Source organism: Quercus suber, unplaced genomic scaffold (genome assembly GCF_002906115.3).
Source record: "Quercus suber isolate HL8 unplaced genomic scaffold, Cork oak 2.0 scaffold_25, whole genome shotgun sequence".
Classification (NCBI taxonomy): Eukaryota; Viridiplantae; Streptophyta; class Magnoliopsida; order Fagales; family Fagaceae; genus Quercus; species Quercus suber.
Window position 1 is genome coordinate 1779891 of NW_027069490.1, and position 19041 is coordinate 1798931.

The 19041-nt window shown below is 42.4% G+C and overlaps 1 protein-coding gene across 1 annotated transcript; it reads left to right on the forward strand.

Moving 5' to 3' along the window:
* The first annotated feature begins 4530 nt into the window (after nucleotides 1-4530).
* Nucleotides 4531-8499, forward strand: LOC112030571 (U-box domain-containing protein 33). The gene is given in 5 exon segments (XM_024063248.2): nucleotides 4531-4544; nucleotides 4696-5230; nucleotides 6473-6600; nucleotides 6602-6902; nucleotides 7780-8499. Coding segments are annotated over 5 exon segments (1698 nt in total).
* The last annotated feature ends 10542 nt before the right edge of the window (nucleotides 8500-19041 follow it).

The following is a 19041-nucleotide window of genomic DNA, read 5'->3' on the forward strand; positions in this document are numbered from 1 at the left end:
TATGTATAGGAAAATTTTAAACATGAATATAAAGAAATAGACTAGCAATTCATAATTGTAAAAAAGAAAAAGGAAACAATGTATTACGACATTTAAAAAAAAAAAAAAATATATATATATATATATAGCACAAACCATCTTTGCAAAGATGTAATTTTTTTTTTTTTTTTTCTTTTGAATGAATACAATAGAAGTTATTGATTGACAACTGTAATCAAGTATATGTTGTACAAGGAAATATAGAGCATTCTACATCTAGATTTCTACACTATCCCTATTGTGAGGGGTACGTACGTCTTTGCTAACACATAAGCATTTGTATTGCCTTTCTTGGGTACAAGTTCAAACTCAACACTATTATATAACTTTGCCCCATCTTTGACATCCTGTAATAGATGACCAAGCTAATGGTATTGAATTTGGTTGAGTAGATTTGAATACACAGGTAGCCAAGTACGTTCAATGTTAAAATCCTACAAGTCAAGTTCTTGATAGCATGAGAGCGCCTCCCAAACCCTTGAATAGCTCAGTTATAGTTGGTTCACTCTATTGCTACACACTAAAAGAGTGGAAATAAGCAAAGCACTAAATAACAAGCTTGAGCAAGCCAAAATACACAAGAATCAATCCTTGAGAGGACTAAGAATCAATGATGGTAGTTGTATGGGAAAAAAAAAAACTATCTTAGATAAGAGAGGAAACAAGCATTGTTGCCCTTAAGAAAAACAAGACAGAGAGAAGCACATTGGTTCTTAGAGTATTCAATTATTAAAAATTAATGTAATGCAATAGTCATTTGATTACTTCTTTCTATAAGGAAAAAATTAAGAAACAGGTGGACAATCTTCTTGCTATAAGGAAGAGGTTGAATAAAATTAGACTCATACACCTAGCAAACAACCCAATCCTATCTTTTACACTGCAGAAAGTCTAGGAAATAAGCTATTAATAATTTCTATCTCTAACTAATGAATCCATCTCATTCAAAGCCAATAACGACAGCTTCTTCATGTTCAACTTGCTGATCCTCATCCTTAGCCTATTGCTCATCCTCATCTTTAGCAAGCCGAGACTTCCACTACTCCAAGCGTCTTCCAAAATGCAAATGCCTTCCAAGTTTTTTACTGGCACCATTGCAATTCTAAGTTCAAAGTAGAGAACAACTGTAATAATAAGTTTTGCTTGTATTCAACTATAATAAAAAATACCATATGAACTCTCTTACTTAGTTCACTGTGGCCATTGCCCATGTCTTACTTTTGTAACTTTTCTATGTGGTTGACAACCTAATTTAAAGAAAAATAAATAAATAAAATGTATAAAGTAAGTAATCCTTGAGAACAAGTGTTGGGTTAGGATTTGTGGCCCAAGCCCAAAACAATAAATTTGTAGAGCGTGGATGATAGAGCTAGGTAGATTATGGAATTAACAACGGTTGATCACAACCTCCAAGTATAACCCAGCATAATGATGTACGTAAAGATGAAATGAATTGAAGTCCGAAAAAGCTTATGATAAATCTGAATAGTGATTACAGTTCTTAGAGCTATAGTAAAGCCTTTCTTTCTTTCTCTCTCTTCTTTTTTCTCCCCCTTCTATCAGGAGCCTTTCTTCGTTATATAGCATCCTCCTCCATAATCCCCATCGTCCACTTGTTCTTCATCTGTGTACCTACTTGAGTGTATGTATATCATGTATCTTCTTTAGCTTTTTGTGAGTGGCGGTAGCTGAGATTACATTGTTCAGGGGTCTTCTCCACATTAATGCGGCCAGAAAAGCAGATGCAGTGCATTCAATGTGGTGGTGACAGCTTTTCATTTTAGATATTTCCTCATTCTTCTTATCTCCAAGCATGTCCAAAACTTATCCAGATTACTGAAGTCATTAGTAAGCTCATTCGAACCCCCCAGATATTTATTTGACCAAGAATCTTTACATCTGAGGAGAATGATCTCTTCGGAACGCTAGTGCTCTCTTCGAACGGATCTTCTTCATTCCTAAGTATCTTTCTTTCATGCAGAGTACTCGTCAACAATTTTAGCCTCTTCGGATATACAGTAACTTTCACATAGGGCTTTGGGCTCAATATATAAGTTTGAGTTTCTGCCCTCCACAACAAGAAATAAATGACACTATTGATAAAACAAGTATGCCACAAGAATTTTTAAATTTACCTCTTGGCTATATGTGTAATCTGGTTGCTTCGAATTATAAATCAATGAGCTCATTTGGGAAGCAGATAAATTCTATAAAAAGTAAAATATAAGAACATATTATATCAAAACAGAGCCTTGTACTTCACATAGTATCAAATGAATGAATTGTATCAATTTACCTGACTAAGTTGGGCTACAACATCGCTACTTTGCAACATAGATGTAAATGGTACATTTACATAACTCATGTCTTAAATAGAAAATAGCTTGTAATTATGGATACTCATTGAAAAAAATAATATTATAATAAAAAAAAATTAACAATAAATATTGTAAAGAGCAAAAAAAAAAATATATATATATATATAGCAATACATTATTATATAGTTTTATTTGAGAGCAGATATATCACCACAAATAATAAAACATTCTCTCAAAATATAAATTAAATCAAAATAAGACAAAATAAAATATACCTTTATCACTTTCCAAGCCGATTATTTCCACCATTCTTTTACTTGAAGACTAAAAAAAAAAAGTAAGTTGTTTGTCCTTTGTGTCCGCCGCTTGCCTACTGCCACAGAACTTGGGTTTGCTGTCAATATTCCTTATGCCTTTTAAGCCTTTATGTTGAGAACCCTATAGCATATATTACTATTATCACTTATTTTATTTATGTGGGACCCCAAACTTTTAACCGAGCTTTATGAGGCATGCTGGAAATTTTGAAGTTTGAAATTTCAACGTGACTTACGGCGTTAGCCGACGTTAGGAGAGTAACAATTATTATGCTAAGCTGGCAGACAAGATGATGTAATCCACTTTAAATTTGGTGTCATGCTTTTATTGGCTGGGAGTACAAGGTCATCATGCTGACCTTATAAATTGGGACTACACAATAATTTTCCGTTAGTATGACTTTTAAATAAATATTTGGAATCTAATTGAAGGAAGTATGCATTTGAGTATTTTATATTTTCATGGATCCATATAAGAATTAATGACAACATGCCAAATTCAATCATTGTGAAAGCATTAGTACTTTCTACTAAAATGGATTTGAAGTTAATAAAATTGAACCCCAAAACATGCATCAATAACTGTCCTTTTTCTTGGTTAATTAATCCATATATAGGTCACAAGCATTGAAAATTTGAAATTTAGGGTATTAATTGTTCAAACTTTCAATATTGGGTTGAAGTGATAGTTTAATAATAATAATTACATTTTTTTTTGTAGTGCATCGTATGGTTTGAACCCAAGATTCCATTTGCATTGATGACTCTTTTCTTGAAATTTCAATTATTGACTTTTCAAATTTGTTGACTTTGTTTTTTTTCTTTTTTTTCTTTTTTTTGCTGAATGACATTATTGTTTTTTTTTTTTTCAAATCTAGGTACAGGCACAGAGCGTATGGATTGAAAAGGGCGATATCGGGAAGGGAGTTATAGAACTCATTTCTCATCATGGGATTAAGGAAGTTGTAATGGGAGGAGCAATAGACAAGCATTATAAAGAGTACAAACCACATAAAAAGCTTTCCATTAATTTTTCATGTTCAATTCTTGTTCTATGTATAATACACTCTGGATGTCTACTGTCAATTTTTGTTGCTTCAAAAATCAAAATACATACATGGTTATTAATAGGACCTAACTGTAGACCATGCGGTTTGGATTATGCAAAGAAGCCCAATGTTCAGAACATAAGGGAAAAGGGGAACTAATGAATAGAATGCCTTAGTAGCACATCTAGAATTAGATAGACTAAAAAATAATGAAACTAATAACGTACTAAGGAATGAAATAAATATTTTCCTTGATAAGTGAAGAATGAAGTAAATCATGAACAGATTTGCCATGCAAATTTGATATGCTTATTTGTTTTTTTTTTTTTTTTTTGCCCTAGCTTTGGAATATCTTATACCAATGGGAATGGCATTGATTGATAGGTTCAATTAGTTGATAGAGCTCCTTCAAAAGATGGCTTTATTATTGTTGGTGTCAAATGGGGTGTTTCCCTATCTGATTCCTTGTTTGTTAAGATTTTAGGTTTTAATTTCTCTCTCACTCTCTCTCTCTCTCTCTCTCTCTCTATATATATATATATATATATCATGTTCGTGATGATGAAAGTATTCTATGGTTTAACATCAATAATTGCTATATGATCTTGGAGAACTCAGCATGAAGTATTAACATCACTCAATGATGCAGGAAGATGGGCCTCAAATCTAAGAAAGCTAAGTATGTGTGCAAATGTGCACCTTCTTATTGCCGCATACAATTTATTTGTAGCGGTCGCCTTATTTATACCAGGTTTGATTAACAAGGTTGTCAATTATATTTGGTAAAATAACTATCAGCTGATGATCATGACTATTAACGCGTATGAACTAAACTCAATTATGTAAAGATAATAGTTGAATGATTAAGTTTCCCATTTCATAATAGTTTAAATTTTTTGACAAATGGCAATTTATCATACGTAATAATAGCTTGATAGCTTGATCTTGTTAATAATGCAAGTATCAAAATAGGGAAGCAAGTTCGTACAATGAAACTGGAGCAAAGCACTTGATATCACGGTCTGTTACTTTGGGGCACGATAGGGACAATACTGAATCTGCAACATCAAACTACTCCAGGTCAAAATCTGTAACTTTGGGACACAATAGGGACATCACTGAAGCTGGACCATCAAACTGTTTGAGATCAAATTCTGTTACACTGGGTCATGAAAGGGAAAATGGTGGAAAAAGAATAATGGATATTCCTTTCAACCAAAATATTGAAGAGCGTTCATCTCCAAAGAGCAGGTTGGAATTAGCAGTAGAAGGGACTGGGAGTTCTGATGAATGGGGGATGGATCATCCATTAGTCCTGGTTCTGCTTACTCAACATTTTCTCCCAAAAAAGAGGAATGAGAATGGGTTAGACTTAAGCTCAATTTCTCCAGCTCCAGCTAATTCAAAAAGCCCTGTTGCATCTTCATTATTGAAACCAAGTCCAACATTGACTTCAAGTGCCAGTACAATATCAACATGCTCATCTAATGGAGCTCGCAGTGTTGTGGTATGTGCAAAGCATTCATTTGCAATGTTGTGTTTTGTGTGTACGTATAACAGGCAATGTGTAATAAACATGGCCCTTTCCTAAAACCACTTCAAAATTATTCACATGCTCAATCACTATAAATCCTAGCAGGATGGAAGTTCTTTTTATGAAAAACTTCAACAAGCCATGGCAGAGGCTGAAATGGAGGCACAGCTGCGCCGGCAAGCCCAAAGACATTTGGTTGAGGCCATATGCATGGTAAAGAATTTAGGGTGTGTTTATATCCAAATTTTTGCTGATTACACTTTTTGTTTATTTGTTAAAAGTTGGTTAAGTACTTTTGTGAATAGAAAAAAAAAGTTTTTAAATAGCTGCACAACAAGGTCAATTAGACACTGTAGTTGACTATGTACTATGCTTGAAAAGTATACCAATGTAAAAGTCAAAAAGTCCAAAATCTTACACAAATTTTTAATAATGCAATCAACAAACCTAAGAAGAGAGAGAAAAAAGAAAGAAAGAAAGAAATGAATTTGAGTAAACGTTGGCAATACAAAAAAAAACTTGAAAATGTCTATTAATGATTATTAAATATCATATTTAAAAAAAAAAAAAGAAAAAAAAGTAGGGACACCGATTAATATTTATGTTTAAAAGTAGGAATTTTATTCTTAGTAATCTAAGATTTATAATTTTAATTATATAATTCTTAACAATTTAATTACATTATTTAAATTCTTTATATAAGATTTATATAAGAAACAATTAATTTGGAACACAATATTTTGATTCAAATTTAGTTATTTTGACAACAATAAAAAATAAATACAACAAATGATAAAAACAATTTTGATACACAAATTAAGAATCTAAAATATATATTTTTAAAGAGGAATTTAAAAGATAATAATGCAATTAAATTAACAAAATAATTAAATATTTGCCAATTCATTCAAGCCAGTGGTTCATATGGTTGATTATTCTCTCTCACTAATGATGTATAACATATTTGAAGTTATAAATGTTATCGTGCATAATAAATAGGATACATGGTACATAAAATAATTTCTTACAATATTTGAAAAAACGTGCATCAAGAATTTCTTCTTGCTACTGAGTAGAAAAATGTAGAATACTCAACGCGCAATACACATCTCACACCATATGCTATCATATGAACCATATGCTTGAAAATTATACCATTGTAAACGTTAAAAGGTTTAAAATCGTACTCAAAGTTTTCGATAATCCAATCAACAGGTCCAAAAAGAGGAGAAACAAAGGAAAGAAGTTGAGGAAGCACTAGTGAAAGAGAGAGAAGAACTTGAAAAGTTGAAGAATCTGAAAGACCAAATGATGGAAGAACTTCGGATTGCCAAAGAAGAAAAAAAAATTATTAAAGAGCCAAAATGAAGAGCTAAAAAAAAAGAGAGATGTGTTGCAGATTGAGAATGACAATGCACTGCAAGAAGCTGAAGGGCTAAGAAGAAAACAAGCAGAAGCCTCTAGACAAATGCTTGAGTTCTTGCTCTCTGAGATTGAAGAAGCTACTCAAGTCTTTGATGAATCCCTTATAATTGGACAAGGAGGATATGGGAACGTTTATAAAGGTCTCCTGCATCAAACTGAAGTTGCTATAAAGAGGCTAAAATCTAATGGCTCACAAGGCCCTTCAGAATTCGAAATGGAGGTTTGTGTGTTCATTCGAAAATCAGTTGAATAATTTATTTAGTTAAATATTTATTTGGCCATTGGCTATGATATCAATATTAGGGTGAGATTAGTATAGTTTTCTAGTTTGGTGCATTTGTTAAGTTGTTTACTATATTCTAATCTTAATTGATATCTCAACTAAAAGAATGTCAAATTTGATGAAAAAGTGGTACATAATTTTGGCGCATATCCAACTCGATCTTCTATATATGATGACCGTTGCTTAAATAATTTGGAATTATGTAGATGATTGTTTATTTGGAGAGTTTCTATAATCATTCACTTATGTTGATAAATTTAACTATTGTATCTGACATGCTTGGATATAATTTCTCTTTGCATTCTAAAACATTAAGATATATATATATATATATTCCATTTTTTAAGTACAATTCATTAAGCATTTTATCTGTATCTACATCCTGTCATGCAATATTATGTTATGTTGGTGTATATAATTACGTTATAGGATTATTGATAGACTGTAGCCCCTATAGAGCGTGACAATACTGAAGAGTGGTGCTCAGGTAGTACAAAATTTCTTATAATCCAATTAAAACCTTACGTAGTTATAGTATAATAGTACGTACTGCGCTACTTGTTTTTCATGCAATTTGCACTCGTAAAATCATTGGCTTGTGCTTGTATAATATGCATAAAGTGACAACTTAATTAGTAGTTTGTAACTCTTTTCTGTAGTAAAACAAGCTAGCTAGTAATATCTAAAACACTTCTATATCAAAAAATTTGATTATATAATCACGAGGCTCGGGGAAATGTTTTGTTCACTACCTAAAAAGAAAAAGTTGGATCAAAAGTTTGACTTTCTTTCTGATTAGTTGGTTGTATATCAGGTTCGTGCATTGAGTCAGCTAACGCATCCTAATTTAGTCAAACTTATTGGATGTTGTTCTGAAGCTTTTGTGCTCGTCTATGAGTATCTCCCCAATGGAAACCTTGAAGATCGGCTCTACTGCAAGAACAAAAGTACTCCATTATCATGGCAAACTCGAATACACATTGTGTCAGAGTTGTGCTCCGTCCTCGTTTATCTTCATTCTAGAAAACCTCACAGCATAGTACATGGTGACTTGAAACCCTCTAATATCCTTCTTGATACCAACTTTAAGAGTAAACTTAGTGACTTTGGAATCTGTCGTATATTATTCCGTGAAAGAAGATCAGCCAACGACACAACACTCTGTCATTTTACTGACCCAAAGGGCACTTTCCATTACATAGATCCTGAGTTCTATGAAACAAGAAAGCTTACCAGGAAGCCAGATGTTTACTCATTTGGAGTCATATTACTACAATTGTTGACTGGCCGGAGACAACCCTTCAAGATGGAAAATGACGTGCAAGTTGCCTTAGATGCTGGAAAGTTGTCATCTCTGTTGGATCCTTTGGCTGGAGACTGGCCAATTGAGATTGCTCAAAACTTGGCTCACTTGGCCTTGAGGTGCTGTGACAGGAACCGAAAGAACCGGCCAGACCTTAGCTCAGAGGTCAGGAAGGTACTTGAACCAATGAGGAATTCATGTGTAGCCGCATCAAGCAGAGGCTGGCTCTAGTACAAGGTTTTTCTCATCAAGCAGAGGCTTTGAGTTGACGGCTGGACAGTAGGCCTAACACTTCGGGCAGGATGACACACTGTAAATAATCTGAATATTCAGAAATGGCTGCAATAGCATTGGAGTCTTTTTTCGTTTCTTTCTTTTAATTTCGGTTTTACAAAACAAAATGTTTGTGCCAATCTTTCAGTAAAAAGAAAAAAAAATATATATATATTGTCAGTTTGTTTTTTCTTCATTATTTCACGCTTTGTTTCTTTGTTGTATGTTGAAGGATGCAATGACATAATCATCTTCTTCTTGTGTAGAACAAACAATTATGAATTTTATTTATTTCTTATTTCTTACGCAAAGACAACTATGGATTTAAGGTATACCAAACAGGCATGTGATAGATCCTAAAGAAGAAAAATAGTCACATGATTGAAGCTTAATGGGAAAGAATTTTAGTAGATTCATCATTTTAGATCAATGTTGTCAATTTTATTATCTTTTTTGATAAAATCAATTTTATTATCTTTCCATACTAGACACTAAATTCGTTCACCTAATCCTCATGTCTAGAGTCCAATATTCAATCCGGTTTCTCTATCGTGTTTGGTAATCAATTAGAACCCTAGTTGCTGGTAGAATTTGAGTCCTTGTCCTAGTACAAGTGTTTGCATCCATCAAGCTCGGATCCAGCGCCTCTAGAATTTTAAGTTTTAACCACTCAAAAATTTATGTTTGTAATTAATAACTAGATTATATATAGTTGAAAACATATTATTTGATTTAATTGGATTTAATAACTCTGCATTATAGTTGAAATATTTCATCCATCTTTGTAAGTTAAAGACAGATGCCATTATGGTAGGCTGCAGTGGACCAACCATGATTTTATCCTTGGGTCAAAGCATGAAAATGAAATTTAAAGATTCATTATTCAAGAATAAAAAAATATTAAAAATTAAAACTAAATAAATACATAAAAAAAACCCAACCTATATTTAGTACCATCGAAATACAAAATCATTGTTCCTTAATACATTTCAACTCAATCATCTATATTGTAGGGACTCGATTTTTGGAAGGACCCTCTGAACTTAGAAGGGATATCATCCTGTAGGCCCCAAACAATGAATTTGTAGAGAGTAGGTTGAAGAAATTGGCCCTTACAGGCAAACGGAGCTTCATCGTGGATCCATTGCTATTGAAGGCTAAGTGCTTTAGTTCTTTGCTAAAATTACTCCTCGGCATTTGTCCGAGGAGCCTGGCCCTCTCCTCCTCCATTTCAGGAGGGATTCCCTTACATTATATACCCTTCACCTAACCAATCCTAGTCCTACACTTGTTGAGCGATCATGACATTATTCAGGTGCTTGTCCCATCAGCCGCCTTCCCATTCTCTTTGGGAGTCGCGGCAACCAAGGTGGCACTGGTGCGGAGTCCTTTCCTCATTAATGTGGCCAGGGCGGTAGTCAGGTGCACTAAATGCGGAGGTGACAGTTTGTCATGAGCTTGTTCCTCTCCCAGGCTTCCATTGTTGGCGCGTGGTACTGCCTCTCTGTTCTTGGCGTGGTCAGGAAGGTTCCCTTAAGTGCACTGCTGGTTGTCTGAAGGTATCGGACGCCCGAGGACAGGGTCATCCTCGACGTGGCAAGTTGGGCTCCTGGGCTTCTTGTTTTCCTCCTCGGACCATGGACGGATCCTCGGCTTGGGCCTTCAGCCCTGAAACGGAGTGGGTTGGGCCGTAGGATTCGTTGGCCCCACAATAGCCCCTCAAAATCTTGTTGTCTGCATCCTTGGGTGGAGAGGAGGATTTTGATATCCTCGGGCCTACGACGCGTCCAATTATGTCTGGTCCTCCGTTAGTACCGGAGTCTTTTCGCCTGCCCCAGAAGCGTTACTGGCGCCTTGAAGTGCGCGATGCGCCTTTCATTAAATCAAGACGGCTCTGTGCTCCCCACGTTCAACGGGAGGCTGATAATCCAACGGTGGGGATTCGCTTAACATTTATGGGCGGGAAAACCCGCGCGGCTCCTTGATTTGGGGTATAAATACCCACTCGAAAGGCCGGTTCCTCTGTTTACTCGCATCCAAGAGTCCACATCTCCAGCATAAAAAGCCTGTCCGAGGAGCTTCTACTCATTTCTGTAAGTCACTCTATCTCTCTTCGAACTTTCTTCTTCTCCATTTCTTCTTCTCTTTCATTTGCTCTCTCTTAGCTCACTTAGGCATCATTTGGGATGGGTAGATTTAAGAAATATGTTTATACCGAAGAGGCGATGGAGAAATTCATCGCCGACTATAATATACCAAGCAACGTGGGCTTGAGGTATTGTGAGGAGGGCGATTGGCACCTTTGGAGGCAGGAGGGTGAGGTGGTGATTCCCATCGTTGCCTTCGTTAAAGGTGGCATGAGAATACCCATGGGGCCGGTGATGAGGGGCTACCTGACGTACTTCCGGCTAGCCCCTACCTAGTGTGCCATCAACGTCTTTAGAATTCTGGGTTGTGTGGACGCCCTGAACGAGAAGATGGGGTTGAGGCTGACCCACCACGACGTAGACTGGTGCTATAACCTACAGTGCCTGAAGGGTAAGTCGTACTACCTGAAGACCAGGGATGACAGGGTCCGGCTTATCCAGTGCCTCCCTGAGTCCAGCAAGGGGCTGAAAAAGGACTTCGTCATCGTGTCTGGAGAGTGGCACGATGGCCTTCACTGCCCAACGACGGAGGGGACCCCAGGTGGGGCAGTGGGAAAAATGGGGGGAAGGCTCTAGGACCCTAATCAGTTCTATTCTTTACTTCGTCCGTTCCTCTTGCACCATTTGGTTACTAACGTGAACGTGTCTTCTTTTGCAGATCCGCACGCCTTCACGCGCCACTTCAGTTTGATCAACCGGGAAGACTTGCAGAAGGCGCTGAAGGCGGAGGTTTTCGTGAACGAAGCCGATAATCAAGTTAGGGCCGCTCACCAGATCTTGGGGTATGACCCGGCTCAAAAATCATTTGCGGCGCCGAAGTACGTGATCAGGGCAAAGGATCCTCGGCTTCGGAAAATCACCGTTACCGAGGACGGGTTCCAATTCCTCGAGGAGCCCTCCACATCAGAAGGCGTAACACCTGCGGGTCCCTCCTCCTTCCTTAGACTCTCGGAGCCCGCCGAAGAAGGCCTAGAGAGGGAAGTGGAAGTCGCTGATTTTGGCCCTGCCGAGGACGAGTTTGTCGTTTTTGAACAAGTTCACCAGTCCGAGGATCCTCCAAGAGACTTGGGTGACCCTCGTCTGACAGAAGCAGACTTCCCAGCGTCCAAGTCCCCTCCCCGGCACGAAATGGGTTACAAGAAGAGGCCCCAATCTAGCCTGTTGGTTCTGATCGAAGGCCAACCGGGGAAGTCAAAGCCAAAGCTTCCTCCTCTTCCCCCCAAGACTCACTCTGCCCAGGGTAGGTCGGCCCCTACCTATTCAGGGCCTCCGCCCTCTCTGCCCAAGACGAGTCTGCCTTCTAGGCAGGAGCCCTCTGATCCCAAGCAGAAAAAGGATAAGGGCAAAAGGCCAGTTGAGGAGAAGTCCAGGTCCCCCCGGGAGGAGGGCGATATTCGGTGGCCGTCCAAACAGTTGAAGGTAGGCTCCCGAGGCCAGGATAAACAGGTTGATGCCCAGCCCGAGGCTCAGGCCTGGCTTCCTGCCCCAATGCTCCATGGGGGGCCTCTGAGGGAAGACTCCTCCTTCTGGGATTTCAAAGAGGGCGAAGGCGCGTACGTGGCCGACGCGCTGGAAAGGTGCCTGCTACTCCCGGCTGACATGGCGGAGCTGGGAACTATGAGGAGCAGGGAGGTCTTCCTCTGCCTCAAGTGGAACTTGGGAATGGCAAGTCCCTCAACATTTACCATTTTTTCCTAGCCTTAGCTTTCTCTTCCCCTTTTCTGGGCTTGGTTAACCGTGTACTTGTTTTGTTGGGCAGGCCATTCAGGCCACTTATAGGTTGGAGGACGTGGCCCGTGACCAGGGGAAAGCCATGGACGTGGAGCGTGAGAAACGCCTGGAGGCCACACGGACCCTTAAAAACTCCGAGGCTGATCTTGCCAAGGCTCGGGGGGAGCTGAGGGCGATGATCAGTGCTCGGGACAATGCCCTGTCAGGCCTCGCCGGCTTCTAGAAGCAGGCCGAAGATCAGTCGAAGCGCCTGAGCGAGGCAGATGAGCAGCTGAAGATTGCAAAGGAGCTGCTTGCTGATCCGCCAAAGAAGGTGGCTGCCGCCGAGGAGGACAAGAGGGTGGCTGAGTGGGCCAGGGACGAGGCCGTGAGGGCCAAGTTTGAGGCTGACCATGGCAGGGAGGACGCCCTGGCCACTAAGCAGGAAGCCGAGGAGGAGGCCTATGCTGCGGGGATGGCCGAGACAGAAGCAGCCTTTAGGGCTCAAGTCCCCGGGCTATGTAGGCGCTACTCTGCTGAGGTTTGGAGGGAGGCTCTTAGACAGGCTGGGGTCGAGGCTTCGTCCGACTTGTGGAAGGAGGAGAGTGTGTACTACCCTCTTACCATCCGCGAGGCAACCCCAAGTGGTGCTGAGGCCGGAGAGGCTGCAGAGGAAGCCAGTGCTGCTACGGGTGAGGACACCTCGATCGCTGAACCCACGGGTGAGCTCGTCCAAGGAAGTGACCCTCCCGAGGTAGCTGAATCTGGTGAAGGCCCCATTGAGGAGGCGCCCCAGGTGGTTGCGAAGTCCACCTCTGAAGCTGAGGTTCCTGCTGCTGAGGAGGCAGCCGTTCCTGACGCGCCTTCGCAGGCTGTCTCTGCTGGCCAAAGCTCAGAAGGCCCTGAAGCTGCTATGGACCAGCCCCCTGCTGAGGGAGGAAAATAAGTGGGCAAGGCAGGCCCCTCGACGCCGTTGTCTCTATTGTCTTTTGCATCTTTCTTTTTTCATTTTCCTCTTTTTTTTTTTTTTTTTTTATTGTAATGCGACGTTCATCATGTAACCCTTATGGATAAAATGCAATGTGATTTCTATTTCTCTTTCCAGTCGTTCCGGCTGTTTATGCATCCGAGGGTTATTCGTTTTCTTCCCTTTTTTTACTTGCGTGATTTTAACACCAATTGTACTTTGGCCAGTCATGACAGCGATTATAATAATGTGAAAGCACGTATCCATGGGCTGGTATTTCATGTGCCGGGACTAGGCAGAACTCTTGCTTTCCCAACATTCTAACACTTAGAGTCTTTTGAAGTAGTTAGTTTCCCCGTAGGCGTGAGTCCGAGGACCATGCAGCGCTTTTGGTTCAGTCTAACACTTAGAATCCTCTGAAACAGTTAGTTTCCCCATAGGCCAGAGTCCTAGGACCATGCAGTGCCTTGGCTCTGTCTAACACTTAGGATTATCTGAGGTGGTTAGTTTCCCCATGAGCTTGAGTCCGAGGACCATGCAGTGCCTTGGTTCCGTCTAACACTTAGGATCATCTGAAGTGATTAGTTTCCCCATAGGCCTAAGTCCAAGGACCATGCAGTGCCTTTGTTCTGTCTAACGCTTGGTCTCTGAAGTAGTTAGTTTCCCCATAGGCCTGAGTCCGAGGACCATGCAGTGCCCTGGTTCTATCAAACGCTTAGTCTTTGAAGTAGTTAGTTTCCCTATAGGCCTGAGTCCGAGGACCATGCAGTGCCTTGGTTCTGTCTAACACTTAGTCTTTGTCTTTGAAGTAATTAGTTTCCCCATAGGCCTGAGTCCGAGGACCATGCAGTGCCTTGGTTCTGTCTAACACTTAGTCTTTGAAGTAGTTAGTTTCCTCATAGGCCTGAGTCCGAGGACCATGCAGTGCCTTGGTTCTGTCTAACACTTAGTCTTTGAAGTAGTTAGTTTCCCCATAGGCCTGAGTCCAAGGACCATGCAGTGCCTTGGTTCTGTCTAACACTTAGTCTTTGTCTTTGAAGTAGTTAGTTTCCCCATAGGCCTGAGTCCGAGAACCATACAGTGCCTCGGTTCTGTCTAACACTTAGTCTTTGAAGTAGTTAGTTTCCCCATATGCCTGAGACCGAGGACCATGCAGTGCCTTGGTTCTGTCTAACAGCCTTTGAAGCAGTTAGTTTCCCCATAGGCCTGAGTCCGAGGACCAAGGCCTATGGGGAAACTAACTACTTCAAAGACTAAGTGTCAGACAGAACCAAGACACTGCATGGTCCTCGGACTCAGACCTATGGGGAAACTAACTACTTCAAAGACTAAGTGTCAGACAGAACCAAGGCACTGCATGGTTCTCGGAATCAGGCCTATGGGGAAACTAACTACTTCAAAGACTAAGTGTCAGACAGAACCAAGGCACTGCATGGTCCTCAGACTCAGGCCTATGGGGAAACTAACTACTTCAAATACTAAGTGTTAGACAGAACCAAGGCACTGCATGGTCCTCGGACTCAGGCCTATAGGGAAACTAACTACTTCAAAGACTAAGTGTTAGACATAACCAAGGCACTGCATGGTCCTCGGACTCAGGCCTTTAGGGAAACTAAATACTTCAAAGACTAAGTGTTAGACAGAACCAAGGCACTGCATGGTCCTCGGACTCAGGCCTATGGGGAAACTAACTACTTCAAAGACAAAGTGTTAGACAGAACCAGGGCACTGTATGGTCCTCGGACTCAGGCCTATGGGGAAACAAACTACTTCAAAGATTAAGTGTTGGACAGAACGAAGGCACTACATGGTTCTCGGACTCAGGCGTATAGGGAAACTAACTACTTCAAAGACTAAGTGTTAGACAGAACCAAGGCACTGCATGATCCTCGGACTCAGGCTTCTGGGGAAACTAACTACTTCAAAGACTAAGTGTTAGATATAACCAAGGCACTGCATGGTTCTGACTCAGGCCTATGGGGAAATTAACTACTTCAACTAACTACTTCAAAGACTAAGTGTTAGACAGAACCAAGGCACTGCATGGTCCTCGGACTCAGGCCTATGGGGAAACTAAATACTTCAAAGACTAAGTGTTAGACATAACCAAGGCACTGCATGGTCCTCGGACTCAGGCCTATGGGGAAACTAACTACTTCAAAGAGTAAGTTTTAGATAGAACCAAGGCACTGCATGGTCCTCGGACTCAGGCCTTTGGGGAAACGAACTACTTCAAAGAGTAAGTGTTAGACAGAACCAAGGCACTGCATGGTCTTCGGACTCAGGCCTATGGGGAAACTAACTACTTCAAAGGCTAAGTGTTGGACAGAACCAAGGCCCTGCATGGTCCTCAGACTCAGGCCTATGGGGAAACTAACTACTTTAAAGACTAAGTGTTAGACAGAACCAAGGCACTGCACGTTTCTCGGACTCAGGCCTATGGGGAAACTAACTACTTTAAAGACTAAGTGTTAGACCGAACCAAGGCACTGCATGATCCTCGGACTCAGGCCTCTGGGGAAACTAACTACTTCAAAGACTAAGTGTTAGACAGAACCAAGGCAGTGCATAGTCCTCGGACTCAAGCCTATGGGGAAACTAACTACTTCAAAGACTAAGTGTTACACAGAACCAAGGCACTGCATGGTCCTCGGACTCAGGCCTATGGGGAAACTAACTACTTCAAAGACTAAGTGTCAAACAGAACCAAGGCACTGCATAGTCCTCGGACTCAGGCCTATGGGGAAACTAACTACTTCAAAGACTAAATGTCAGACAAAACTAAGGCACTGCATGGTCCTCGGACTCAGGCCTATGGGGAAACTAAATACTTCAAAGACTAAGTGTTAGACAGAACCAGGGCATTGCATGGTCCTCGGACTCAGGCCTATGGGAAAACTAACTACTTCAAAGACAAAGACTAAGTGTTAGACAGAACCAAGGCACTGCATGGTCCTCAGACTCTGGCCTATGGGGAAACTAACTACTTCAAAGACTGTGAGACAGAACCAAGGCACTGCATGGTCCTCGGACTCAGGCCTATGGAGAAACTAACCACCTCAGATGATCCTAAGTGTTAGACAGAACCAAGGCTTTGCATGGTCCCAAGACTCTGGCCTATGGGGAAACTAACTGCTTCAGAGGATTCTAAGTGTTAGACTGAACCAAAAGCACTGCATTGTCCTAGGACTCAGGCCTATGGGGAAACTAACTGCTTCAGAGAATTCTAAGTGTTAGACAGAACCAAAAGCGTTGCATGGTCCTCGGACTCACGCCTATGGGGAAACTAACTGCTTCAGAGAATTCTAAGTGTTAGACAGAACCAAAAGCGCTGCATGGTCCTCGGACCCACGCCTACGGGGAAACTAACTACTTCAGAAGACTCTAAGTGTTAAAATGTTGGGAAAGCAAGAGTCCTGCCTAGTCCTGGAGACATGAAATACCTGCCCATGCATACGTGCTTTCACATTATTATAATCGCTGCCATGACTGGCCAAAGTACAATTGGTGTTAAAATCACGCATGTAAAAAAAAGGAAGAAAACGAATAACCCTCAGATGCACAAATAGCCGGAACGACTGGAAAGAGAAATAGAAATCACATTGCATTTAATCCATAAGGGTTACATGATGAACGTCGCATTACAATTCAAAAAAATAAAAAGAGGAAAAGGAAAAAAGAAAGATGCATAAGGCAAGAGAGACAACGGCGTCTAGGGGCCTGCCCTGCCCACTTATTTTCCTCCCTCAGCAGGGGGCTGGTCCATAGCAGCTTCAGGGTCTTCTGAGCTTTGGCCAGCAGAGACAGCCTGCGAAGGCGTGTCAGGAACGACTGCCTCCTCAGCAGCAGGAACCTCAGCTTCAGAGGTGGACTTCGCAACCTCCTAGGGCGCCTCCTCAATGGGGCCCTCACCTGATTTAGCTACCTCGAGAGGGTCACTTCCTTGGACGAGCTCACCCGTGGGTTCAGCGATCGAGGTGTCCTCACCCGTAGCAGTACCGGCTTCCTCTACAGCCTCTCCGGCCTCAGCGCCACCTGGGGTTGTCTCGCGGATGGCAGGAGGGTAGTACACACTCTCCTCCTTCCACAAGTCGGACGAAGCCTCTACCTCAGCCTGTCTAAGAGCCTCCCTCCAAACCTCAACAGAGTAGTGCCTGCACAGCCCAGGGACTTGAGCCCTAAAGGCTGCTTCTGTCTCGGCCATCCCCGCAGCATAGGCCTCCTCCTCGGCTTCCTGCTTAGTGGTCAGGGCGTCCTCCCTGCCATGGTCAGCCTCAAACTTGGCCCTCACGGCCTCGTCCCTGGCCCACTCAGCCACCCTCTTGTCCTCCTCGGCGGCAGCCACCTTCTTTGGCAGATCAGCAAGCAGCTCCTTTGCAATCTTCAGCTACTCCTCTGCCTCGCCCAGGCGCTTCGACTGATCTTCGGCCTGCTTCTGGAAGCCAGCGAGGCCTGACAGGGCATTGTCCCGAGCACTGGTCATCGCCCTCAGCTCCCCCCGGGCCTTGGCAAGATCGGCCTCGGAGTTTTTAAGGGTCCGTATGGCCTCCAGGCATTTCTCACGCTCCATGTCCATGGCTTTCCCCTGGTCACGGGCCACGTCCTCCAACCTATAAGTGGCCTGAATGGCCTGCCCAACAAAACAAGTACACGGTTAGCCGAGCCCAGAAAAGGGGAAGAGAAAGCTAAGGCTAGGAAAAAATGGTAAGTGTTGAGGGACTTGCCATTCCTAAGTACTGCTTGAGGCAGAGGAAGACCTCCCTGCTCCTCATAGTTCCCAGCTCCGCCATGTCAGCCGGGAGTAGCAGGCACCTTTCCAGCACGTCGGCCACGTACGCGCCTTCGCCCTCTTTGAAATCCCTAAGGGAGGAGTCTTCCCTCAGAGGCCCCCCATGGAGCATTGGGGCAGGAAGCCAGGCCTGAGCCTCGGGCTGGGCGTCAACCTGTTTATCCTGGCCTCGGGAGCCTACCTTCAACTGTTTGGATGGCCGCCGAATATCGCCCTCCTCCCGTGGGGACCCGGAATTCTCCTTAACTGGCCTTTTGCCCTTATCCTTTTTCTACTTGGGATTAGAGGGCTCGTGCCTAGAAGGCAGACTCGTCTTGGGCGGAGAGGGCGGAGGCCCTGAATGGGTAGGGGTCGACCTGCCCTGGGCAGAGTGAGTCTTGGGGGGAGGAGGAGGAAGCTTTGGCTTTGACTTCCCCGGTTGGCCTTCGATCAGATCCAACAGGCTAGATTGGGGCCTCTTCTTGTAACCCATTTCGTGCCGGGGAGGGGACTTGGACGCTGGGAAGTCTGCTTCTGTCAGACGAGGGTCACCTAAGTCTCCTGGAGGATCCTCGGACTGGTGAACTTGTTCAAAAACGTCAAACTCGTCCTCGGCAGAGCCAAAATCAGCGACTTCCACTTCCCTCTCGAGGCCTTCTTTGACGGGCTCCGAGAGTCTAAGGGAGGAGGAGGGACCCGCAGGTGTTACGCCTTCTGATGTGGAGGGCTCCTCGGGGAACTGGAACCTGTCCTCGGTCACGGTGATTTTTCGAAGCCGAGGATCCTTTGCCCTGATCACGTACTTCAGCGCCGCAAATGATTTTTGAGCCGGGTCGTACCCCAAGATCTGGTGAGCAGCCCTAACTTGATTATCGGCTTCGTTCACGAAAACCTCCGCCCTCAGCGCC